This window comes from Ornithodoros turicata, chromosome 3 (genome assembly GCF_037126465.1).
Source record: "Ornithodoros turicata isolate Travis chromosome 3, ASM3712646v1, whole genome shotgun sequence".
NCBI classification, from domain to species: domain Eukaryota; kingdom Metazoa; phylum Arthropoda; class Arachnida; order Ixodida; family Argasidae; genus Ornithodoros; species Ornithodoros turicata.
This window is the reverse complement of record NC_088203.1, coordinates 15,723,648-15,749,095: the sequence shown is the minus strand read 5'-3', so window position 1 is coordinate 15,749,095 and position 25,448 is coordinate 15,723,648. Positions and strand designations below refer to the sequence as shown.

Here is a 25,448-nt window from a genome sequence, read left to right as displayed (position 1 = left end):
ATGGGAGCGCAGCGCAGGCGATTGCCTGCGAGCTCGTCTGCTTCGTGTTCGCACCATAACATACTAAGTGAAAAGTCATCGGTAACTACTCCGGATTACGAGTGTGAGTTCAGACGCGACCATGTCACGTGGAACACAGTGTAACGCTCTGGTTGTACGAAGACATCCGACGCCAACCCACTGCCCAGAAATAACATTGGACAGGCCGATCATAGGCTCTCCGTGACCTGCGGGTGCCTTAACCCGCCCAGCCACCCACCCACCCGCCCAGCCGCCGGTCGCAAAAGGCCCTCCGACGATTGAAATCTTACGGAGAGAGGACAGAAGGAAATGCGGGGAAGAGAATTAGAGGAGAGCAAAGGACTTGACCGAGCTCTTCCTTCTCCCAATGTTTGCGCATGGAAGGAGCCATATTGAATCAGACGAGGGAACGTCGCGTATTTTTAGCGCATGGAAACAGACGGAATTCCGAAAACTGTTGGCAATGCTTGCTCCGCTGCTTCCGTTGGCTACGGACCAGCTCCGGTGGCGCAGCGGTAACGCGTGCGCTTGGAGACTGGGAGGTCCGCGGTTCGAATCCGCGGGCCGGCTGTGCCGTCTGGGGTTTTTCCTGGGTTTCCCTCAGATGTGTAATAGGCGTATGCCGGCACAGTTCCCCTGAAGTCGGCCCATGGACGCAGCTATCCTCCCGCTTCACCCTTTCCTCTCCTCCTCTCCACCACCTTTCCCTTCCCGAGAAACATGCCGCCTAATCAGGCAGGCAGACCTCTCGGGTTCCTCCCTACGACACTCCTCCTCCTCCGTTGGCTACGGATTTTGTCACTGTCCTCTCCTATCCAGGCTCGTAGCCAAGGCTGGTCGAGGCAGCGGCGGTGGCAGTGTGGGGTGGTGTAGGCCAACGTGGTGACTGCGCCCCACGTGGTGTCCGTGTCGTGTCGTGTCGTGTGGTGTGGTGTCCGTGTTTCTTCGTGTCTGTTCTCCCCCCCCCCCCCAATCTTAGGGTTTCAATAATGGATTAGAGCTGTGTGTTACTGCTCCAAAATCCTATTTTGCGTTACGTTTGACGCATGTTTACCGGATTCTTTCTTTGCGTGCGGTACCTATACCTTCTCGACTCCCCAAGCAACTGTTATGCGTATTGTACATGGGCGTTTGGTGTGTGTACCGTTTACGTGTTTCATCTTTCAGCGCAGGCCATGTTTTCTAATAGTTAGTACATATATGCTGTGTATGTACGTTATGCTATACGCTAAGCTTAACGGCGCAGCCGAGCGCTGTCGCGGCAATGCAGGCTCATTCACAATATGACGCTCCCCTCGCCCGTACCTCCAGCTTTCAGAGGTTTGCTTCTAGTAGTATACTCATTAAGAGTTCTACGCCTCCGGCTGCTTTCTCATTGGACATGTCCGCACCAGAGGGCGCTTCGCTCCTTCGCGTCGGATGTTCGGCGGCGTTGCCGGTGATGAATAAGCAGTAAAACGGCACTATAGTTCCGAATCGACCGGGATGGGTGCTACAGTCCCTTTAACACATTTCACAGTACGCAAGAACGTGAAAGCTCACTCGGATATGACTAGGTCAGCATTTTTCTTCAGAATCTTCCCTAGGTCTTATAGCAGAGTGGCCCAACATAAAACATGTGTTAGATCTGGGCGGCGAGATCTTCCTCAACAGCGTGCTGGGTGATGAGCCAGCCGAGCTCGAAGAAATAGCCGCAAACATTGCAGTCTCGTCTCGCCGAATGCACGTCGACGGGGTGGCCATTCTCGACTTCAACCGCACGTCGAAGACCATAGCTTCGCTCGCTCCTGCACTATCGGTATGCTAATCGTACACTCATGCTGTATCACGGATGGTATATTAAGCATGCTACTAGACTAAAAAGTAAAAACGGGCGACAACGGCAGCAGTTCGCCCAAAGTGGACGGCAACACCGCAGAAATTGAAAATGATCTGAAAGTTGTTCATTCCAATTACAGATCCTAAGGAAGACTTTATCTCATGACCTGATCCTTATCCTAGGATTGGAAGTGCTGGATGGATCGCTGCCAACGCGGACCATGACAAAGCGTTTGCTGAACACGATAAGGTGAGCGTAGGGACACAGGAGCCTGCCAGTCAATCATGCATCAGCTGTTGATTCTTTCAGGTTCGCAGACATCACAATATTTCAGACCCACTACAGGAGTGGTCGAGGGTACTGCCAGGTGTCCTACCCTTCCGTGTACGAGTACAAGGAAGGCAACCTTGTTCCATTGGTAGGCGCGTCCACAGCTCTGAGACAACGCGCCCCAGACTTCTAGCTTTTGCTGTTTTAGGCAACCGCTCTGGATTGGATGAAAGACCTGGGGCTACCGCACACATGCATCTCCTTTAACATGGCCGTGCTAGAATTCGAGAGGCTGAACGGCGACATCCGCGACTGTCAGAGAATTTCTTCCCGGAAGTACTCAGAGGTGCAGTAGGAAGGCTGCCGGCTGTGGTTTGGTTTTAGGAAATATTGTGTTTACCTGTGAAAACAGGTTACGTAAATTTGGAATGTCACAGGTAACAGGTGGACATTCTACCGGTTTCCTGTTTGTGTTCGACGTCACCTGGTAGTGTCCGAATGGTAGTGTGAATGCTGCTGGGGGAATGGTGTAATAAGACTGTTATGCGCACTGTAAATGCACCATAGGTGCAAGCCTATTGCTGACTAGTAGGAACACGATACTTCAATGCACAATGCAGTGTCACGGAAGAGTGAATTTTTCCAACGTCGCGTGACCCCCTGTCTGGCATAAAAAAAAAGAGTGCAGTCATTTTTGGTACTGAAGCTAAACGTTCTACCATAAAGCTACGGACAGGCTGCTGTGCGTACAATACGCAGCGGGCCAGAACTGTAATTGGAGTAGCACCACAAGATGCGAACGATGACTTTTCCGGTGTAAGCCCTTTATCACGTACTTATGTAATCGTGAGCCACTGGTGTACAGGCAAGCATATCTTGGCTAAACCCTCTACACCCTTCACAAGCCACTGATGTCCACTGCGGGCGGCGACAGGACGTTGTATACCGAACCAACCATTACTGACTTGTGTAATGGTGCACAGTAACTACACAACGATCGCATAACGAAACCAGAGAGTGAATTTTGCATACTTCGCTCTGTAGTTTGGTCCCCAATACCAAATGGCATCCTGCACCTCATCGGCTTCTTTTATAGACGTGCAATGAGAGTGGATGGAAGAGTAACGACGAGATATCGGAGTCCTTCTCAGCTGTTCGAGAAAAGGGCCCTGTCTGGCAATCTTTTGAATCCGTCGAGCTGCTCGGACAGAAGGTATTTCGTGTAATCTATCTCTGCAAAACAGATGGACGCGAATTTGATCTTACGTTCAGGTAGAACGCGCACTCGCTCAGCACCCAGGCGCCTGTGTGGCAGCCTTCAATGTTGACCTCGAGGATGCTACCCCAGCTTGCGAAGCTCATAAAAGGAGATTTTCCCGAATCTCAGCCATTGCAGAGAGTATGTCACATCCTGGCTCTGATACAATGGAAAGCTAATTTGTTTTGTTTAGGGTACGTCAAGGCTGAAGCCGGCATTAACCCTGTGTACCAACAACTTCCTCGAATGACCGAAGGTGAGTACCTGTGTCAGTATCATGCGAAGTGACATGTCTGATATCTCAGTAAGGCCTTTTGCAGGTAGAGCTTCAATCATTTCTGCGGAGCTTGTAGGTAAGATCGCAAAAAGCATCCACCTGCTGTTGATGTTCTATAGCGGTGGGTATTGCAGGTTCTCCACCACTTCATCGTGGCAACACTCAACCTCCGAGCAGGGGTAAGTATTTCCAAAGGTTCTCTCGCAGTATTTCAAAACTCGCGGCTACTCAACCGTTTTTTTTTTGCAGAGCGTCCAGTGGCGTACCAGCGTACGAATCAAGGCAGGATTAGTAAGTACTTTGTTGAACGAAAACCCTCAGGGCAAGCCTGTCGTCCTGACCCTTCCCTTAACTTTTCCTTACCGGTTCGCTGGATTTTCTTTTCTTAATGATCATAGTTGTCTCGCGACGTAACGCCCCGCATTATTATTATTCTACCTTTCTTAGTAAGGAGTTCGTAATATTCTGAAGCCTTCTGCGCGGTACTACTAGAGGTCAAAGGACATCCGGGTGTCTACACGAGCGACTTTAGCGAGCGAAATGGCGGCGGGGTAGAACGAGGAGGAAAGCACGAGTCATCAAGATATCGCGGAAACAATGCAAAGGGTATCCTAACATTGGAAGGAACGATGGAAGAGCTTGTAGTGCTACTGAAGACTAACGAGACCAGACAACAACATGGCGGTGGAATTGCCAGGTCAGAGCGAGAGCTCGGGCTGAGCGAGGCAAGGCTATTTATTGTTCGCGCCTTGATGTGATGGCGCTGGCAATGCCGCCACAGGGCCTCCCCCTAGCCAAGCGCTGGAAGCTGGCGAACAGAAACGAGCTTGGGAGCCCAAGTGACTTGTCGGGGCGGTCTGAGTCGGGTAGACAGCCGAGGAGGCGACGGTGGGGGAAGAGTAGTTGGAGTAGTGAACGGACAGCTTGCCGTGGAGGGTGAGTCGTAGAGTAGCTCCACGGAGAAGGAGGGCGGCAACGGTGGTACAGCGTCGACGTATGCCGGTTTAAGCCGTTCTAAGGCAACAGTGTCCTCGCGGCCGTTGAGCTGAATGGTGTAAAAGTTGGGTGAACGGCGCAGCACGAGGTGAGGGCCTGTGTAGGGCGGTTGCAGGGGCTTCCGTACAGCGTCACAGCGCACAAAGACGTGTGTGCAGGAGGCGAGGTCGGGATGCTGGAAGGCCGAGGACACACGCGAGGGCCGAGATGTTGCTGGACGAAGGGCGGCCATAGTACGGCGGAGCCGCGAAACGTAGTCAGCTGGTGAGAGAGCAGTGCTGCCTGGCAACGGGCAAATGAGATCTCCGGGGAGGCGTAGGGACGTGCCGTATACCAGCTCGGCGACGGCGCAGCCTATGTCAGGTTTGAAGGTGGAGCGGATCCCCAGGAGCGCGAGCGGTATGACTTCTGGCCAGGGTGTTTCGGGCGCAGCCCGGAGGGCAACCTTGAGCTGTCGGTGGAAGCGCTCCACGAGGCCGTTTGACGCCGGGTGGTAGGCAGTCGTTCGAATCCGCTTGCAGCCCAGTGTGTTGACGAGTCTAGAGAAGAGGGCGGACTCGAACTGGGGACCTCGGTCTGACGTGATGATAGACGGTACACCGAAGCGCGACACCCAGGTGTTCAAGAGGGTGGCTGCAACTGTGGATGCAGTGGCGTCGGGTACCGGTACAGCCTCGGGCCAACGGGTGAAGCGGTCAATGATGGTGAAGATGTAACGATAGCCGGATGATATTGGGAGTGGTCCCACCAAGTCGATGTGGATGTGAGCGAAGCGGCTGTCTGGCGCGGGAAACTGAGAAGGATGGAGGCGGGTGTGCCTGTGAACCTTAGTCCGCTGACACGGAATGCAGGCTTGAACCCAGCGCTTGATGTCCTTGTTCATGAAGGGCCAGACGTAGCGCCGAGAAATGAGTTCTTGAGTTGCGCGTATGCCAGGATGGGACAATGAATGATAGGTCGAGAAGACTTCTCGTCGAAGTGCCGCCGGAACAAATGGGCGGGGTCGACCTTGTGACGTGTCGCACGCGACAGGCTGTGTAGCGCCTGGCAGGTCGACATCGTCTATGGTTAAGGAAGACGAAGGGTCACTTCTGAAAGATGCGAGTTCTTGATCGGATGATTGGGCCTGAGCCAGTGCGTCGAGGAGCGAAGACTGACAGGATGTCCCAATGAAGCTGACGCGACTGAGAGCGTCCGCCACCACATTATCTGCACCACTGATGTGCTGAACGTCTGTGGTGAACTCCGAGATGAATGCGAGGTGGCGGGTCTCACGAGGGGTGTAGCTTGTGCTGCATGAAGAAAATGCGTAGACGAGGGGCTTATGATCGGTGAATGCAGTGAATTGTCGGCCCTCCAAGAAATGGCGAAAGTGCTTGACGGTGAGATATATGGCCAGGAGCTCGCGACCGAAGGCACTGTAGCGAGTCTCCTGGGGCTTCATCTTGCGTGAAAAGAATGCTAGAGGGCGCCAAGCGCCAGAGATACGTTGTTGGAGGACGGCGCCGACAGCTGTGCTGGATGCATCGACCATGATGGACGTTGGGGCGTCGTGTTGAGGATGGAATAGAAGGGACGACGAAGCGATTGCCTGTTTGATTGCCTGGAAGGCAGCTGCCGCTTCAGGGGTCCAAACCAGCACAGAGTGTTTCGAGCGCTTGGTGCAGAGCAGAGCCTCGAGAGGACTCAGTTTGGCTGCGCATGATGGCACAAAGCGCCTATAAAAATTCACCAGCCCCAAGAATTGTCGTAGTTTGTTCACGGAAACGGGCTGCGGGAAGTCTTGAATGGCAGCGACTCGGGATGGTAAAGGCATGATGCCCTGGCTGTTGACATGGTGGCCAAGGAAGTCGAGTTCTCCGACTCCGAATTCGCTCTTAGCGGCGTTGATAATGATGCCGCTCTGTTGTAAGCGGGTAAAGAGTGCCCGAAGATGATGTTCGTGCTCTGTTGGGGAGCGGCTTGCGACGAGGAGGTCATCCATGTACGCGTAGACAAATGGTAATCCGCGAATGATGTTGTCGATGAACCTCTGAAAAGTCTGGGCAGCGTTCCGCAAGCCAAAGGGCATTCGAAGGAACTCAAACAGGCCAAATGGGGTCGTAATGGCGGTTTTTGGTATATCCTCCTCTGCCATAGGAATCTGATGGTAAGCGCGGACGGGATCTATTTTCGAGAACGTGGTGGCGCCTTCCAGATGAGCTGAGAAGTCCAAGATGTGCGGGATGGGATAGCGGTCGGGGATGGTTGCTTTGTTCAATGCGCGATAGTCGCCGCACGGGCGCCAGTCCCCGGTCTTCTTTGGCACCATGTGCAGCGGCGAAGCCCACGTACTGGATGATGGCCTGATGATACCAAGTTCAAGCATGTGGTCAAATTCTGCCTTTGCCACGCGGAACTTTTCGGGTGCGAGGCGCCGCGGGCGGAAGTGAACTGGTGGGCCACGGGTGGAAACGTGGTGAACAACGTCGTGTTGTACGGGTTTCGTCCAGTCGGGTGGTTGAGTCAACGCAGGGAAATCCTTCAGGATAGAGGCGAAGGGGACGTCCGGCGCAGTACAAGATAGTACGCGGGATGGTGGTGCAGGGAGGTTAAGGCCGCAGACTGACAGGGACGTTGAGCGATCAATGAGGCGCCTGCCGTTGACGTCAACGAGCAGCTTGAAACTGTTGAGAAAATCTGCTCCGAGAATTGCTTGGGTGACGTCGGCGACAAGAAAAAGCCACCTAAAATCTCTTCGGAGCCCGATGTTGAGGGTTAGAGACCGTTGGCCGTAAACGGGTATGGTAGAGGCGTTGGCGGCTCTTAGGCTGAAGCACTGCTGTCGGGGTCGGCGTGAAAATTTGTCGGCGGGTATGACGCTTACTTCCGCGCCCGTATCAACGAGGAAGCGCATCCCGGTGGTACGGTCAATGATGTGGAAAAGGCGGCTGCTGGTGGACTCGGGCGCTCTTGTCGTGGAAAAGGTTTTCGGCTGTCGCGACCACGAGCAAGGTAGGAGGCAGCGTCGTGCATCGGCGCCGAAACGGTGGTGGTAGTGACAAAGTCTGCTGGAGGTTCGGGAGCAGGAACGCGCAGGAACCGATGGGGAGTCTGCGCGATGGTCAGCGCGGCAGGAAGTTGATGATCTTGGTCGGCATAAAAGGTTTGCGACCAGCTGGGTAAGGTGACGAACCTGCTGAGACAAGGCGTGGGCGGAGCTTTCGAAGCTGACCTGGGACACAGGCGGAGCGGGCAGTTCCGAGAAGCCGGAGGAATTGACGACTGCCATGCCCAGGTCCGTCAGGTATTGTCCAAGGTATTGTCCGGGTCACCACTGTAGTGCTACTGAAGACTAACGAGACCAGACAACAACATGGCGGTGGAATTGCCAGGTCAGAGCGAGAGCTCGGGCTGAGCGAGGCAAGGCTATTTATTGTTCGCGCCTTGATGTGATGGCGCTGGCAATGCCGCCACAAGCTCTTGCGAAACGGGAAAGAGGTCGGTCAAAGCGATGGTGCCAGCAGACGACACAAGCAGTGAAACAAGAAATATTTTGTGATAGCGAGCAGAACCTTCCAAAGGCACAGAGTATATAGAGGACGATGGTATTCCTCTGCATGAGTTCCGACCGGCGATGATGGTATGCCACGGAGAGGCGATGACAGTGGCCTATCTCCATGGCCGCGCCGGTGGAACTGAGGCCGGTGCTCCAGGCGCGTGGTCATCGTTGTTGTCCACGGTCCGCTACAAGTATACGTGAGAAGATGTGACTAAACCTCAGGTGGTCACGTGCACTCAAGTAACACTTACATCGCTCTTTCCGCACTCTGGTCTCCGCTGACATCTCGCTCGATAAAGTCTCTCGTGCGGATACCCGGTGACGACAAGACACAGAAATATCCGCGCAAATGGCTTACCCTGAGACGGGGCTGGACAATCTGCGTTCGCGTTCTTTTGGAACCATTAATTTGTTATAAAATATAGAGGTCGCTCTGGTGAATAATGGTGCCACAAGTATTCCGTTTCTGTCTCGCAAAGGTACAGGTCGTCCATTCGTTTGCTTCATGAGTCGTGAATGGGTGGGAGCGAACAACTCTCCTCCGAGTCAATGCACGCACGTCGCCTTGTGGCAAGAGACAGCTGGAGGTTAGCGGAGCTTAAGTACTTGTAGACACAAATGTATTACGTGAGTCCACTTTTAGTGAAAGAAGTCCTTGCCGAGTTAAAACGACGGCTGAATTCTCAAGTTGAGTACTTAGTTGCTGAAGAACATTTCATGGAGCGGAATAACACTCGGTTGGCTCTCGCGGCTAGTGACTTCAACGGCGTAGCCATTGTCAACCTCCGGATCCGTTCCATCGCTCTCGAATCTCTTGGTGATGCTCTGGAGGTACGCGATGATAGACTGCCGCCGCGAAAGTAATTAAGTAACACCCACCTGTCTTTTTCTTTTTTTTTACACAGAGCTTCCGACACATTTTGTCTAAGGAACACGTACTGGTCGTGGGACTGGAACTGTTAGATTTTCACCAGGACGCCGACTTGATTGCTAAGCGTCTAGAATATGTTCACAAGTGAGTAACTTAGAGTGTAAGCCAACAGGAGAACGTATCGTGTATAACCATCCATTACCGCCCGCGTCTACCTAGGCAAGCCGACATAGTCATCTTTCAGACTCACTTTAGGAAAGGGAGCTTCTGCCGAACGGCCTACCCTTCCGTGTATCACCCATCAGTTGACAACTGTACTCAAACACCGCCTATTGTACGTATAGTAGAAGCCTGCTGATATGACCAAGAACTACCTATACCTGCTAACTATACCTGCAGGTGGTGGTGCTCCGATGGATGGAACTCGTGTCCTTCCCTAATATGTGCGTCTCATTCAACTTCGCTGCTCTGCGGTTTCATCTCTCTCGAGGTCCCGGCATCGGAGAACTGTGCCAGAATGTTGAGGAGATCAAAGATGTAAGTACGCGAGCCTGGACTGTGCATTCAGGCTGAGCGAACGAAACGCACTGTAGGCTCCAGTAGTACAAAGCCTCTACAGTTGGATGCAGCTGATCATTTTTTAACCTAATCGAAATTACTTACTAGAAAAAGATCATTACGCAAGAGGATATTTGTCTCCTTTACACCCAACGTCTCCTCCCATTATTAACATTGGGTGGAAATATGCGGTAGCTGGTACTTGTAAAACGTACGAGCAGCAACGGGGAACACGGTACGAAAGAACAAGTCAAGAGAAAAGACAAGAAAGGAGAACCAGAAAACACTGAACGAGGAAATTTCATCATAGGTGTCTCGTGCAATAGAAAAGAATGTTAGTTGTAAGCAACCGTCCAATATGGTACTACTTGCTTACTCATACTTACCTGGCGAAGCTGACTCACAACCAACTTGTCTGTCCAAATGTTGGTACCTTTTCTCCCGCGAACTTCGCGCATTCTGAGGTTAGCAGCTCCACTGGCGCACTACCACATCGCGAGGACGACTGTAGGTAGAAAGAGCAGAGCGAGCACCGATTGTCCTCGCTATGAGTGTGAATGGTTGAATATGTCTCTGCACATGAAAGAAGGCGAACAGAAGGGCGGTCACGTAACTGGACATATAAGGGGGGGGGGGGTTGTGTGGTCGATTTTTGAATATATCGGTATGATGAAGCTTGAGGGGTGCGCAGTTCCTTGACCTACTCGCAGAGGGCACTAACTCACCTCCAAGGCGAGCAGTAGTTTTCCCAGAATCAAAGCCATTGGGGTGTACAAAAATGGGGGCATCATTACAACGATGTCGTACAGAAGAAAAAAAAGGGGGTCTTTGGTGGGTCTGGATAAATCACTGAAAGCGAGTAAATACGGAAGGTCCTTCCAGTGCAGTGTATACGACGAAATGCGCTATGCATCACGTAGGCCAGCTTTGTGCTCAGCTCCCCAGCTTCCTTCTCGCCCCTATTTTCCGTAGAGCGACCTCATTCGTTCCTCTCCCAAATAAGCGGATAACAGCTAACAGCTCGATGTGAGGCTCACGTGGACTCTTTAGACGCACAGAGACAAGCTGCTGTAGCGTACTTGGGACACGAAGAAATTGTGCGCCTTGCGGAAAGACCTTTTCTTGATTTTCTATTACTCCACGTAGCTGTGCGGTACCGAAGAGTGGAAGAAATCGGAGGACGGGCAGTACTCTTTGGCTGCCAGCCGTTACCTAGGAGACATCTGGATCTCGCACGAAACAGAACGGCTTCTCGAACGGAAGGTTTCGTGACTTTACCCGATACGTCGCCATCACAAAGAAACAACGTGATAACCATATGTCATTTTTGCAGATAAGCGGAGCGACGCAGATCGACCCTAAGATGTGCGTGGCTGTTTTCAACACGGACTTCGACGGGAGCAGTACATGCCGCAAAGCGGCCTACAGTCGTGTGAATGTTTCGGCCGTTGCTGCGGGTAAGCACTTCTTAACGAATGTATATTATAGAAGTGACCTCAATGCGTTCTCCCAGGCTACAAGAAAAAGGATCTTAACGTGCAAGGTAAGCGCAGAGATTCCTCGTTGCATCGACATCTGAGTTCGCCTTATGTTCCTGCAACAATTCCTTTTCAGAACCCAACGTGGCTCGGCAGTGGGGACCCTTGCACAGTTGAGTATACTGTCAACGTAACTGTAACAACTATTTCCTTGTGGGCTAGGCGTTATGATGAAGCCCGTGCGGGTTAGGAATACGCGGTGACGAAAACGGACACTAATAGAACAAAGTTCGCTGTGCCATACCACAGTGGACCATGCAGAAGGCATGCTCTGTCTATTTTAAGAGTATGAAGGCGCCATGTGTAACTGGATGGTCACACGGCAAATCATCAAATCGGGTCAATCCGGGATGGTTCAATAAAGCACGGGTAAGTAAATGACCGGATTGCCATGTATACACTTAACGGTTCATATTTGGTCTTTCCGCCACCTGGAACGAATATATTTTTTGTTTGAGCTTAGAACTCGGAACTATTCACTTGGGTAGGCCCTCTTTGAAGGTGCTTTTTTTCTAAGTATCTGAAATGTCCGGTCGGCCCGAGTAGATGATGCGCTGAGGAGTGATCCAACCGCTTGCTTGATGCTCGGTTGGCGCCACAGAAATCGGTGGGGGGAGGGGGGAGGTCAGAAGAAAGGCTAGGAGAGAGACAGATTGGGTGGAAGCAAAGGACTTCTGAGGAGGCGATGCCCTCTCGCAACGACGAAGTTCGGCTGGTGCCATGATATATATGGTGTATTCACGGCCCTTCGGAGTTACTCCGCGAATACTGAGACGCGTCTCAGTATTCGTGGTATCCAATGCTATCCGGTCAAAAGTCGTGTCATTTGACTCAGCATTTACGTCGTTCAGGTAGTTTACGTGGCTGACACCCAGCGTCAGTCCGGGAGATACACGACAGATGCTGTCACTGCGGCGACGCGTGAACGCCTCTCCGCGCATTCTTGGGATCCAATCCAAGTCAAGTCTTGTTTTTAGTCAGGGCTCCGTGTGTGAAGTGCGTTCATCTCGACTGTTGTCTGTGCTTGAATGATTTCCCATTTCGTAAGGATAGGATATTGTTTCGTGCAAACTTGTGCTACGTCGTGGGAGAGCGGCGACGTACGGAACTTGCAGGGCGTACTGTTCGTATGTATGTTTCTTCAGCTGTTTCTGAACACTCCACTACTGCTGCAACTTAGCAGTCTTGTAACTTCACTATACCTGATAGCGATGTCCGAACATTTTCCTCGTCCTCGTTCCTTTTCAGAGTCCTCGATAGCACCATAGCTGGGCGAACTCACTCATGAGGGCCCTCATGAGTGGCCCTCACCCTCACCTCACGCCTTTGAGGTGAGGGTGAGTGAGGGCAAGTCCGCGATCAGGCCATCCGTGAGTGCACTCATGAGGTTCTTACCCTCATGAGGTCTCCTGTGAGTGCACTCATGAGGTCTTACCCTCACGAAGTCTCCTGCGAGTGCACTCATGAGGTCTTGCCCCTCATGAGACCTCCTCTGAGTGCAATCATGAGGTCTGAGGGGCGCCAGGTCTGTCAGTGAAGTCACTGGTCGGTGAGGCCTGAGGGGTGTGAGGTCAGTATGAGTGCATTCAGAAATGAGGTTAAATGACGCTTACGAGACGTGGGCAAATTATGAAGGCACTAGTGATATGGTTCAAAGATCCAGCTACCGGCAGAGTGCACTTTAAAGGGCTGGTGTTCCCGTTTTTAGCAATTTCATCTACGTCGCGCTGGGAACACAGCCAACCGTCCTGAACTGACGGATTAGTTGGTGATATGGTTCCAGCGACCTAACTACACGCAGTGTGCACTTTAAAGGGCTGGTGTGCCCGTTTTTAGCAATTTCGTCTACGTCGCTCTGGGAACACAGCCACGCGTCCTGAGCTGACTAATTACTTGGTGATATGGTTCCAGCGACCCGACTACAGGCAGGGTGTACTTTAAAGGGCTGGTGTGCACGGTTTTTACCAATTTCGTCTATGTCGCGCTGGGAACAGAGCAAAGCCTCTTGACCTGACTGATTACTTGGTGATATGGTTCCATCGACCCACCTACACGCAGTGTGCACTTTAAAGGGCTGCTGTGCCGGTTTTTAGCAGTTTCTTATATGTCGCGCTGAGAACAGAGCAAAGCGTCTTGGCTGACTGATTACTTGGTAACATGGTTCCAGTGACCCAACTACTGGCAGGGTGCACTTTAAAGGGCTGATGTGCACGTTTTTAGCAATTTCGTCTACGTCGCGCTGGGAACACAGCCAGGTGTCCTGGGCTTTGTTGTGTTCCCAGCGCGACATAAACAAAATTGCTAAAAACCGGCGCACCTGCCCTTTAAAGCGCACGCTATTGGTAGTTGGGTCGCTGGAACCATATCACGAAGTAATTAGTCAGCTCAGGAGGCACTGCTGTGTTCCCAGCGCGACGTAGACGATATTGCTCAAAACGGGCACACCAGCCCTTTAAAGTGCACCCTGCCTGTATATGGGTCGATGGAACCATATCGTCAAGTAATCAGTCAGCTCAGGACGCTTCGGTGTGTTCCCAGCGCGACGTAGACGAAATGCCTAAAAACGGGCACACCAACCCTTTAAAGTGCACCCTGCCGGTAGTTCGGTCACTGGAACCATATCACCAAGTAATCGGTCAGCTCAGGACGCTTTGCTGTGTTCCCAGCGCAACATAGACGAAATTGGTAAAAACGGGCACACCAGCCCTTCAAAGTGCACCCTGCCTGTAGTTGGATCCCTGGAACCATATCGCCAAGTAATCAGTCAGCTCAGGACGCTTCGCTGTGTTCCCAGCGCGACGTAGACGAAATTGGTAAAAACGGGCACACCAGCCCTTCAAAGTGCACCCTGCCTGTAGTTGGATCCCTGGAACCATATCGCCAAGTAATCAGTCAGCTCAGGACGCTTTGCTGTGTTCCCAGCGCAACATAGACGAAATTGGTAAAAACGGGCACACCAGCCCTTCAAAGTGCACCCTGCCTGTAGTTGGATCCCTGGAACCATATCGCCAAGTAATCAGTCAGCTCAGGACGCTTTGCTGTGTTCCTAGCGCAACATAGACGAAATTGGTAAAAACGGGCACACCAGCCCTTCAAAGTGCACCCTGCCTGTAGTTGGATCCCTGGAACCATATCGCCAAGTAATCAGTCAGCTCAGGACGCTTCGCTGTGTTCCCAGCGCGACGTAGACGAAATTGGTAAAAACGGGCACACCAGCCCTTCAAAGTGCACCCTGCCTGTAGTTGGATCCCTGGAACCATATCGCCAAGTAATCAGTCAGCTCAGGACGCTTTGCTGTGTTCCTAGCGCAACATAGACGAAATTGGTAAAAACGGGCACACCAGCCCTTCAAAGTGCACCCTGCCTGTAGTTGGATCCCTGGAACCATATCGCCAAGTAATCAGTCAGCTCAGGACGCTTCGCTGTGTTCCCAGCGCGACGTAGACGAAATTGGTAAAAACGGGCACACCAGCCCTTCAAAGTGCACCCTGCCTGTAGTTGGATCCCTGGAACCATATCGCCAAGTAATCAGTCAGCTCAGGACGCTTTGCTGTGTTCCTAGCGCAACATAGACGAAATTGGTAAAAACGGGCACACCAGCCCTTCAAAGTGCACCCTGCCTGTAGTTGGATCCCTGGAACCATATCGCCAAGTAATCAGTCAGCTCAGGACGCTTCGCTGTGTTCCCAGCGCGACGTAGACGAAATTGGTAAAAACGGGCACACCAGCCCTTCAAAGTGCACCCTGCCTGTAGTTGGATCCCTGGAACCATATCGCCAAGTAATCAGTCAGCTCAGGACGCTTTGCTGTGTTCCCAGCGCAACATAGACGAAATTGGTAAAAACGGGCACACCAGCCCTTCAAAGTGCACCCTGCCTGTAGTTGGATCCCTGGAACCATATCGCCAAGTAATCAGTCAGCTCAGGACGCTTTGCTGTGTTCCTAGCGCAACATAGACGAAATTGGTAAAAACGGGCACACCAGCCCTTCAAAGTGCACCCTGCCTGTAGTTGGATCCCTGGAACCATATCGCCAAGTAATCAGTCAGCTCAGGACGCTTTGCTGTGTTCCTAGCGCAACATAGACGAAATTGGTAAAAACGGGCACACCAGCCCTTCAAAGTGCACCCTGCCTGTAGTTGGATCCCTGGAACCATATCGCCAAGTAATCAGTCAGCTGAGGACGCTTTGCTGTGTTCCTAGCGCAACATAGACGAAATTGGTAAAAACGGGCACACCAGCCCTTCAAAGTGCACCCTGCCTGTAGTTGGATCCCTAGAACCATATCGCCAAGTAATCAGTCAGCTCAGGACGCTTTGCTGTGTTCCCAGCGCGACATAGACTAAATTTGTAAAAACGGGCACACCAGCCCTTTAAAGTGCACCCTGCCGGTAGTTCCGTCACTGGAACCACAACGCCAAGTAATCAGTCAGCTCAGGACGCTTTGCTGTGTTCCCAGCGCGACGTAGATGAAATTGCTAAATACGTGCACACCAGCCCTTTAAAGTGTACACAGCCAGTGGTTGTGTCGCTGTAACCATATCATCAATGTTCATAATTTAATTTGCGCACGTCTGGTATGCGTCATTTGACCTCACATACCTCAGGTCTCACCAGTGACTTCACTCACAGACACCTGGCGCTCCTCAGACCTCATGAGTGCACTCCTTAGTGCACTCCAGTGTGCCTATCGCTTTTTAACCTCATGAGTGCACTCACAGGAGACCTTATGAGGGTCAGACCCTCAGGGCTTTTGTTTGTGAGTGCCGTGAGGGCGAGGGCGAGTGAGGGCCAGTGCTCGTGAGGGCGGTGAGGGTGAGGGCGATTGAGGGCATGTGTCTGTGAGGGCCGTGAGGCTGAGGGGGAGTGACGGCCTGTGCTCGTGAGGGCGGTGAGGGTGAGGGCGATTGAGGGCGTGTGTCTGTGAGGGCCGTGAGGGCGAGGGCGAGTGAGGGCATGTGCTCGTGAAGGCGGTGAGGGTGAGGGCGAGTGAGGGCATGTGCCCATGAGGGCCGTGAGGGTGAGGGCGAGTGAGGTTTCACCAAAATGCCCACCTATGGCACCAGTGGTGACTGCTTATCGGTCACTGCAGGGTCCTAAGGAACTAGTCGATCGGGAGAACAGCGAAAGTCATCAGCTCATTAACACAACTAACATCGCGAAAGCTATCGAAGTAAATCTTACGCCCAAGATCTCGGAGAAGCAACGTTCTATCGGCGGCCTGGCGCTGCGCCTCGAGGGCACTGAGCTTCAAGACCACTTCCTTTGTGATGCCATCTTTCTTTATCATCCATACTTCTTCGGCTATGACCCTCGAAGTCATTCCAGATCAGCATGAGCCATTGTGCTCACCCGTCGTCTGTGAGGAGTTGTCGTCAACGTCGTCTGCGTCTGTGAGAGATATTCTTCAGCTGTTTGAGAACTGCCAACTAGTGCTGCAACTTTCCAACTCATTAACACAGTGATTCCCAAACTCTGCTACCCCGCGGCCCATCAGATATATCTCGTCGCGACCTCCCATCGGTCTTTTTGCGATGCCGCAGGCTTTTTGATTTCAGTGCATGAACAGTAATAAAAAATGGCGCAGAAATTTCATTTCGCAGTTCATATAATAAGAATGAATCAGCCGAGTCAGAAATGTTCGCAAAAAAAAAAAAAGAACTTATGGCTGCAGGAGTGGCTGTTCCTGTTCCGTACCACGAGCTTTTTTGTGACACAGAATAGTGGGGAGAAGACATAGTCTAAGGACATCATCTGTCGCTTTTCTGCGACATTATCACTTTATTTATCATGGCGGCTCAGTTGCTGAAGTATAATTACTTGCCTCCTTGGGTTTCTAGGTATCTTGGTTTCGAGGAGAACATTCTGTATACTGAGTGGTCATGCTTTTTTTTTTTTTTCAGAGCTGAGGAAACTAGTGTGTGTCTGTACCGGTAGCGAGAACCCGAACGACATGCCGGCAGACTACTGCGACTACTACGTGTACGGGTTCATAAACTATGGCACCAGCTACATCCACATCTTCCCCGATGTTGAGAGCGTGCGGCTGATGCAGAGATTTAAGCGACCAGGAGTGAAAATATTGGCAGCTTTCGTGCCGAACAAGTTTCTGACTTTACTCAAGTACATGGCAGACGAAGTCCAAGGAGACATTTTGTTTCACAAGGTGGTCGGCTGGTTGTTCGAATACAACCTCGACGGAATGGGGACGGTCTACTTCAGGGCGAATTGGAGCGAGTTGGACTCTTTGTCAGTCTTCATTCATCGCCTAGGGTGCAAGTTGCATTCTGCTGGCTTCGAGTTCGTCATTGGCATAACGATTACTGACATGCAAGAAGCGCCAATGACAAAGGCTATTGAAGGCATCAGAGTGATAGCCAGGTGAGCATCCCTCAGCTGCAATGGGAAAGTTTGGTTCACTCGGTTCAGAAGTAGATCTGCGTGGTTGTCGCTGTAGAGATGCCTAAACGTAACAAGTTTTTTGGTGAAGGTGATTAATGCTTCATCGCAAGGGGCGGTACTCCACCCTTCTGGCAAGCCAGAAGTGTTTAGTAGTGCTTATAGGGCAGAGTGTTGGTGAGCTCGATTTGTCCACGGACCAAACCGCTTTATCGTAGTAAGGGGGCGAGGGTCGAGCTGATTTAGAGTCTGGCCCTGAAGGGTCAGCAGTGGGGGTAAGAGAGAGACAGATGTGTTCTAGACTTTCCAGGTCACCGCAGTGATGGGCACCTTGAAGAGGTGGCCTGTCGCCAGCGGTAACGTCACCGAGTTGACACGTTGATGTAAGAAAATATCCATGATCTACCCCTTGAATAGTATTCGAAGGATAAATACTAAGACCGAGGCTGACCATTGTGGTTGGAGTAGGGGCGCGTTCGGGACGCAGTAGCATTGGAGTAAGCCACACGGGGAAGGTCGCGGAGGAGCTCTGCTCTCTCTCTCTCTCGCTCTCTCAATGTGCTTGCTTTCCCCGCCTACCACAGCCGGACCACCACACACACACTTTCAGCACAGTCCTCTATGTAGTCGGGATAGCACGGATGGTACCCCGCCATGTGGGCGAGAAAACGGTGGCAGATCGGGCGGTCTAGCAGGCAAGTGGCGGCACGCCCTCCATTAGTCAGTTTTTTGAACTGGCTGGAGAAAGTGACGCGAGGAGGAGTCCAGACAACGTTTTGCCCTGTTAACATCAAGGAGAACGCAGTTTCCTTGCCGTTGGAATTTTTTCCCTCCTTTTGGAGGAAGGGTTTGAGCTGCGCGTATTTCGAACGTGTAGTATACCGATTAGTAGTATTAGGTAATAGTAGTAGTTTGGTATAGTTGGCCTAATCAAGGCTTCGTCGACAAATGAGACCGCCAAAAATGTTGACGTGCGAAAGTCGTGGATAAGTTGTCCGTTGAAGAGACCGAAACTAGCCGTAGCGTAGATTCCCTTGAAGCAGTTACGCTAGGTGCTCATTCGTTGCACAGTTCACGAAGGGTAACACCAACCGGACGCTTAAATTTCATATGTAATGTAATACAGGGTGTCCCACCGAAAAAGGGCCAGGGGCTAAAGAAAAAACGGAGTGCTCTACACAAATGGAACCAACTGTACGTGCTTGGCAGTTGTGTGGTCTATCCAAAAATGTTTTTCGTCGCCCGTTGTTAAATAATTAGAGGTAATTAATTTTCTAATTACTTTAATTATAAAAGCTACAAAGTTGTTCAAATGAGAATAGTGAGTTTTAGTATACCGTTGATAAGGTTATCGTGCCTATCGGAACCAATCGCAGTTATGCGTGACTCAGAATCTGATCCACTGATTGGTTCGGGTTCATACGTTCGACGCAAGCCACGTTATCAACGGTTTGCTAAAACTTCCCCCCTCTAATATCTGATCTCTTCGGTCACCTGACACCAAAGCCGTTTTTAGAACAAAAATCCGTTCGATAGAGTGTTCGCCAAAAAATCGCGAAGCAACCACATTTTTTTCTTTATTTTGTTCATTGCGCACCTCTAGACACGCGTCTTTCCTTCATCGCCAATACGCTAGGATGAAAGACCACACTATCACCTCTTGCGTCCTGGAAAAATATCAAAAGAAAACAGAAAATGCAACCGAAAATAAGGGCAGTTGCGATAGAGTCACCAGATACGTTTGTTTTTGTTTTGTTTCCGCAAGTTAAAGCTCATCTTCAACACATGAGGAAGGAAAGGCGCGTCTTCGAAGATGTGCAATGAACAAAATAAAGAAAAAAATGGTGTTCCTTCATGACTTTTTTTGCGGACTATCTATCGAACGTATTTTTGTTCTGAAAACGGCTTTGGTATCAGGTGACCGAAGAAATCAGATGTTCTCATTGGAACAACTTTGTAGCTTTTTAATTAAAAAAGTTAATGATACAAAGTTAATTAAGACATTGCCGTAGGAGTCTGCTGATGCCCTCCTACAGAGTGCCCTTCAGCATACGCTGTATTGCAATTGATTTCATCTCGGAAAAAGTGATATAGATATATCTAAAAAAAATCTGTTCACATTTAGCTGGGACACCCTGTATAATCCCTGTGAATCAGATCAGCTAGGCAAAAAATCGTGATAAAGATGAAGACGAAAAAAAAAAAAAAGTACGCAAAGACAGGGGCGCTCGTTCAATCTCGACTCGCCCAGGTCCACGCCCAGTCCAGGTCAGCGCCTGTTGTTTTTTGTGTGTGAGGCGTTTCTCCTTTTGTAATCGGTAAACCTGTTTCCCTGGAGGGAGATTAGGAAGTGTGACTATGCTCATGGAGGATTTCATTGTCCCCCGTCCAGTTTCCTTGTGTGCAGTGATTCTTCAGAGCCCTGAACAGCTGAGTAGCAGACGATGCTCCGAACCAATCAGCGAACGGGGACGGTGTAGCGTCAGCGCAAGGTCACAGGCTGGTACTGCACTCCACCGCTGAGCACGGTCGCTTTTTGCGGCATATTTTGAATTCAATTGCTGTGATAATTTTGACTCCGTGGGGTGATATACTCCTCACGGTACATTTTACAGGCCTACTTGACAGTTTTACAGAAAAAACAAAACGAAAAAGAACAGGGTGTTAAAAAGCGACTTCTGTGTTAGTTTAAATAATCGGACGATGCCACGTATCGTTATAGTCACTTGTCTAATCACGTGTCTAGTTTAGGCCGTGTAATTCGCGGGTTCTCTTCCAAAATATTGCTTCTCTCTGGGATGTGTAGTAATTTCATGAAGTAGTGAACTTTATTGCCCTAAGGAGTATGACGCCATAGTGTGCAATGTGCCACAAGTCTGACAACATTGCACCTTGCAGGTCGGTACCCGTCTCATCATACAGTTATAGGTAGTCTTCCAAAGTGGGTTGGAGAGCGGAGAGCGGGAACGTGCGCGTCCGGTTTTGCTAGAAAAGCTTCAAACTCAAACGCACGAACCTCCGATGACGTCTAGTTTTGGACAATCCTAAATGTTCTTTCAAAATGATAGCACATGAAAGCTCAGGAAGGCGCGTAACGTCCACTGGCGGCATAAATATTTTGAGTACTGACTCCTCCTTGAGCAAACTTGATTTTTATACGAAACAATAACTTTTTAGTCCGAGGCCCTTTAAAGGGACAGTCTAGAGCTGCCGACTATTCAGATTGATGTTGTAATCAACTGTCTGGTACGTATGAACGTCAAATTCAAATTTTCATCTGGCAGAGCCGTAGTGTTTTTAGATGAACAGGTTGCGGTTGCGGCTTCACAATGGCGTAAGCATGGGGCAAATGGGACGCCGTACCTTGGCGGGTGTCACATGTGTGTGCAACCAAGGTGAAGGACCGTTTTGAGATATGGTAGAAACGTAACCAGCTCGTTTTGTATCAAATCGGTAGCGTCATTCCTTTGTAGAACAGAAACCGGAAGTGACATAGTGACGTCACGGTAAGGGAGCATTTTACAGCGTTTGTTCAGTGCTGTAAGTGGATCGGTCGAACTGTGAAGTAACGTATTCGCTGCTTGTGGTTTGCAGGTCTGTTGACATTCTCATCCTAGAGAGTCACATGGGTTACGATTACCCCAAGGACTGCCATGTACACTTTCCGAGTCGGCAGAAACTCACGGAACCGAATCTGGGAGATAGTGTCACTATTGACAGTGTCGCCCAACACGTTAAGCTTCTCAGCGATGCTGGCGTTGAAACACCCATCTGCTTCTCCTTATCGATGGGGGTGCGCACCTATGAACTTGAAGCTAAATCAAGACATGAAAGACCTGGGGCTACATGCGACGTTTTCAGATACGACAATTATAGCGTCGTAAGTTACTTTTTGTTGTCCTTGTTCTGAAAAGTTCTTGGTGACGATTTAAAAATAAGATATGGCGGCGATGGCTGTGCTCGGGGTCACAGTGGGTGGCGGTTTGGCATTGAACTACAGATATGCTACTTATGATGGTTGAAGTCATTTTGTAGCAGTAACGCTCGACGCAAATGGTCTTGCTGAATATACAATATTGCTGATAGTGCGTGCTGCCTCCTTTTCCATTCGTAGTATATTTCATTCAAAGTGTAGAACGTTCGCCAGCAGTGACGGTAGCACATTTTTACATTCCCTAGATTCTGCTTTCCTGTGGGACACGTAGTCTTTGATAGATTTGGATCGTATCTCCGTTGGGCCGCTCATAGCCAAACTTGCCTCGCGGCGCTAACATGAAATTAAAAAAAAACAAAGAAAAAAGATTATCCCCTGTATATACCGACATTGTCAACATATTTGCACATCGGCACCTTACTTCCTGCGGAACTTTCAGATGCGAAGTGGACACCCATTTATGTTGCTGCGAGTCAGTGCGTGTGCTACGAGCGCGGCGACGGTTCGACGGCTGACCTCAACTGAGCCTCTGTATGCAATAAGGGGATAAGTCGAAAAAACAGAAACCGAGAAAACTGCAAGTGAATATTTGATAGCGTAATTGCAGATGAGTTTCCTCGAATCACTCAAATGACAAATGTGTAACATACGTGCATGTGTCTACTCTACATGCCAAGTTCACACCGCCGCAGCCAGAAACACAGACAAAAGGCACACACAAAACAGGACGAACTGCAACTCACGACTACTTTACTGTTGAACACACATACACTCTTAAATACCAGAGCAGGCACCTGTTCCCCTATGTATCTGACCTATTTTTTTAGATAACAAAATTCCTCCTGTATGAGGGCGATAGAGGGAGCGCTGACACATTTTTCTCCTTTTTCCTCAATCAAGAATGCTTCGTATATCTCTCGATCCTGCTGTGATACTCTACATGCATGTCCCGTTAGCATCGTTTCTGGGAGTGAGACTCAGCAGAAATCGAACAAAGCCACAGCAGTCAAATGACATATCCCCTTTTTCTATATAACACCGCACGCATGGGGTTTTCGTGCAGGGAAAAACAGTTTCGGACGAGTCGGACTTTTATGGTGACGCCAGGACGCGCGCGGAGCTACCTTTCTGCAGTGGAGAAGTCTAGATCGTGATTATCGTGCTGCTAAACGAGCACAATCTTGAAAATAATGTTCGTATGGCTGCAAAATATGACTTATTAGCATAGTGCACATGTTTTGTTTTATTACAATGCTCAGCAGCACTGCTGACACGGTCTCGTGATGTAGGAAAAACATGTTTGTCGAGTGGAAGACGAAGTTCATTTTCGCATCGTAGCAAAATATAAGCTACACCTTTTGTATGCGTGTGTAGAAAAGGGGCATGATCTGGCTGTCCATCCTATTGACACACATGCATTTCCCGTTTCTTACCCTCCTATAGCGGATCAATAAATTTCAATACGGTCCTAAATTTTCTTTGTCATGTACAGACTGGTATGAAGATGTCATTGCAACAAAAATAGTAAAAAGGGGGTAATTCGACTTAATTATTTCGCTACGTACCCCTACCCGCGCAGCATAGCCCGTGACGCGTGCATTATCACGTGAAACTTATCCGTTATAAACTTAGACCTGTTTCTGTGGGCCAGGTGGCGATGGAGCGAGTGAGGAGCAACGTAAGCGCCCCGAAATATACAACGCGCGGTAGTTCGCAGACGGCGGGCGGTACTTTCAAATACATGGCCTCCAGTTGTCCGCACCTGGGAAGATTCACCGCGTTTTCTGTGGATTTCCTGCAGGTTTTGTAGCTTTTCTTGCCGCCATGCCACATGAAACACCATGTAAAACCCGCTAGTGAAACAACCTATACTGTTCGACACGTGGCCGCTTGGGCACGAAATGGCGCCGTGGGAAAAAACAACAACTTTATTTCAGGATAATGACGCCGTGAATGGCGCCGTAATGGCGCCGTGGAAACTTTGTTGCAACAGTCCTACATCTGTTATCTGCACCCCTTCTGCCCCTGCACTCATTGCGCTATCTTGCTTAGTTTTGAACTGATGAGGTTTTTGAATTACTACTAATTTCGTGACGTGGCTTCGTCGGTCATGGCGTCCCAGAAAGAAAAGCGTAATTCTACGTCAAGACACGTTCGAAGGTCGTGCTACTGAATAGTGCCACTGAACAACGCCGGCGAATGCTCACAGGGGAAGGATAAAGAAGTCACTTGATTCAGTTCGCTGCCGCTAATAAGAAAATCTGGAAAAGACGACATGAACATCGCGCTTTCGGTTCGGTGATACTCTTTAGCACAGCCCTGCTGTTGCCACAACTCTGTACCTGGTACATTGTACTTGCGTGGTTTCAGACGGCCAGTGTAGGTGATAGCTTCTACTGTAGTTTGGTCCCAGGTATCACCCATTAGTACGCCACGATCCAGCACCTGAAACGCTGTGAAATGCAGTATGTGTAAAATATGTATCTGGATGAATGGCACTATTGAACTTTCAGACATGCGACACTACGGAACACTGGTCCGTTCCCGCAGTTAACGCTCACGCCCAGTCCACTTGGAGATGGAAACCACGCATCGTACAGACCTACGACAGCAAGGAAAACATCTTTGCTAAGGTCTCTCCAGTCATACGCCGTGAGCGCTTGTAGAGGCATGAATTGTGTTACAGGTGCTAGCAAGCAACACACACTGCGCGGCTGTGTACGAGGTTGAGCTCGACGACCCCTACGATGCTTGTAAGACCGGCGACAAGTTCCCGCGGATCCAATCCGTCCATCAGTCATTCGGTAAGGCAGGGTTTCATGGCGGTACCAGTATTGTATTGTATTCTAGTGGCCGGTGGAACAAGTCACAGGAATGAGCCGCCGATATTTCGTAGGGTTTCGTGTTCTGCGATATCAGTGGCTCCCGAGGCCTGTCCTGTTCAGAAAAAAAAAAAAAAAAAACACTGTTTAGTGATAGCAGCATGGAATTGAGCATGGAAAAATTGTGCTCGACGGTTTGTAAAAGAATGAGCATGATCAAGACGAAGACAATGCGGGGTGAAGCTGGAACTGCGCTTGCCACTCAGACATCAGCCACAGAGCGGACCAGGGAAGGATGGTCGTAGTTTGACCGTAGATACACGCCGACAATGTGACGCGTCTCAAACGCGCTGTTTGACTGGAATGTCACTGGGCTTTGCGCGGGGGGGGGGGATATTGTCCACTTCCAGTTGTCTTTATATTTCTAGCAGCATTGCTATACTTATTGTATTCAGCTCTGCGTGCAGCCTGCCCGTTGGAATATGCTATACTCATGACTTTTCCTTTCACCCACCAGAGACCATAGCTAAGTTATGGCCAGGTATGTGGACGATCGTAGTTTAGCTTACTGGGTTGACAGTCTCCATATTGCAATTTCAGAATCGAAGAAAATTATAACGGCAGACGGTAGGTTACTCTGCGCCCCTTGCTCAAGCCACCAGAACCATGTGAAATGTATTGGTTTCAGAACCGGTGTTGATCTGCGTTGTTACTGACAAGAAGCCGACTGTAAACGCTCCTTGCGACCATTTTGTGTACTATGCTGCCCGGTACGTCGGTGGAGAGGTGGGCCTTGAAGACTCATCGGGTAAGTTGACTGCGTTCTACCATCATTTGGCGGAAAATTTGCTTAGTACTACGTGATAGGCAAGCCTGAGCAGGCTTCACCACTTTGGATTTTACCTCAGTGTCGTCTTAGTACTACGTCACTCGTTTGCCACATAGACATATATCGTGTGTTCACAATGGCGACGTTCACACGGAGTGTTCTAATGGAAGAAAAAGCAAAAACTGCCCACGGAGCAGAAGTTCCACCGCGTATTAAGCTAAGCATTCGGTGCCCGATTATCGAACGCGCAGGGGTAAAACGTCACTTGCTCTTTTTGTCTGTCGACCACCGAACATAGCTGAGAGACGCAGTTTTA

The 25,448-nt window shown here is 50.2% G+C and overlaps 1 protein-coding gene across 3 annotated transcripts in view; it reads left to right on the top strand.

Moving 5' to 3' along the window:
• The window catches only part of LOC135388198 (uncharacterized), a 113,859-nt gene that overhangs the window by 12,809 nt on the left and 75,602 nt on the right, over nt 1-25,448 (top strand). For all 3 annotated transcript variants that reach the window (XM_064617589.1, XM_064617588.1, XM_064617590.1), the window contains exons 27-52: nt 1,596-1,819; nt 1,980-2,089; nt 2,150-2,258; nt 2,319-2,456; nt 3,207-3,323; nt 3,383-3,509; nt 3,562-3,624; nt 3,689-3,721; nt 3,780-3,824; nt 3,895-3,936; nt 8,662-8,769; nt 8,826-9,013; nt 9,088-9,197; nt 9,273-9,387; nt 9,453-9,590; nt 10,758-10,874; nt 10,945-11,068; nt 11,125-11,154; nt 11,226-11,261; nt 17,052-17,529; nt 21,142-21,427; nt 23,995-24,114; nt 24,168-24,285; nt 24,821-24,844; nt 24,904-24,930; nt 24,992-25,111. In XM_064617589.1, the coding sequence (XP_064473659.1) occupies nt 1,596-1,819; nt 1,980-2,089; nt 2,150-2,258; nt 2,319-2,456; nt 3,207-3,323; nt 3,383-3,509; nt 3,562-3,624; nt 3,689-3,721; nt 3,780-3,824; nt 3,895-3,936; nt 8,662-8,769; nt 8,826-9,013; nt 9,088-9,197; nt 9,273-9,387; nt 9,453-9,590; nt 10,758-10,874; nt 10,945-11,068; nt 11,125-11,154; nt 11,226-11,261; nt 17,052-17,529; nt 21,142-21,427; nt 23,995-24,114; nt 24,168-24,285; nt 24,821-24,844; nt 24,904-24,930; nt 24,992-25,111 (3,147 nt within the window). The remainder of the gene's footprint in view (nt 1-1,595; nt 1,820-1,979; nt 2,090-2,149; nt 2,259-2,318; nt 2,457-3,206; nt 3,324-3,382; nt 3,510-3,561; nt 3,625-3,688; nt 3,722-3,779; nt 3,825-3,894; nt 3,937-8,661; nt 8,770-8,825; nt 9,014-9,087; nt 9,198-9,272; nt 9,388-9,452; nt 9,591-10,757; nt 10,875-10,944; nt 11,069-11,124; nt 11,155-11,225; nt 11,262-17,051; nt 17,530-21,141; nt 21,428-23,994; nt 24,115-24,167; nt 24,286-24,820; nt 24,845-24,903; nt 24,931-24,991; nt 25,112-25,448) is intronic.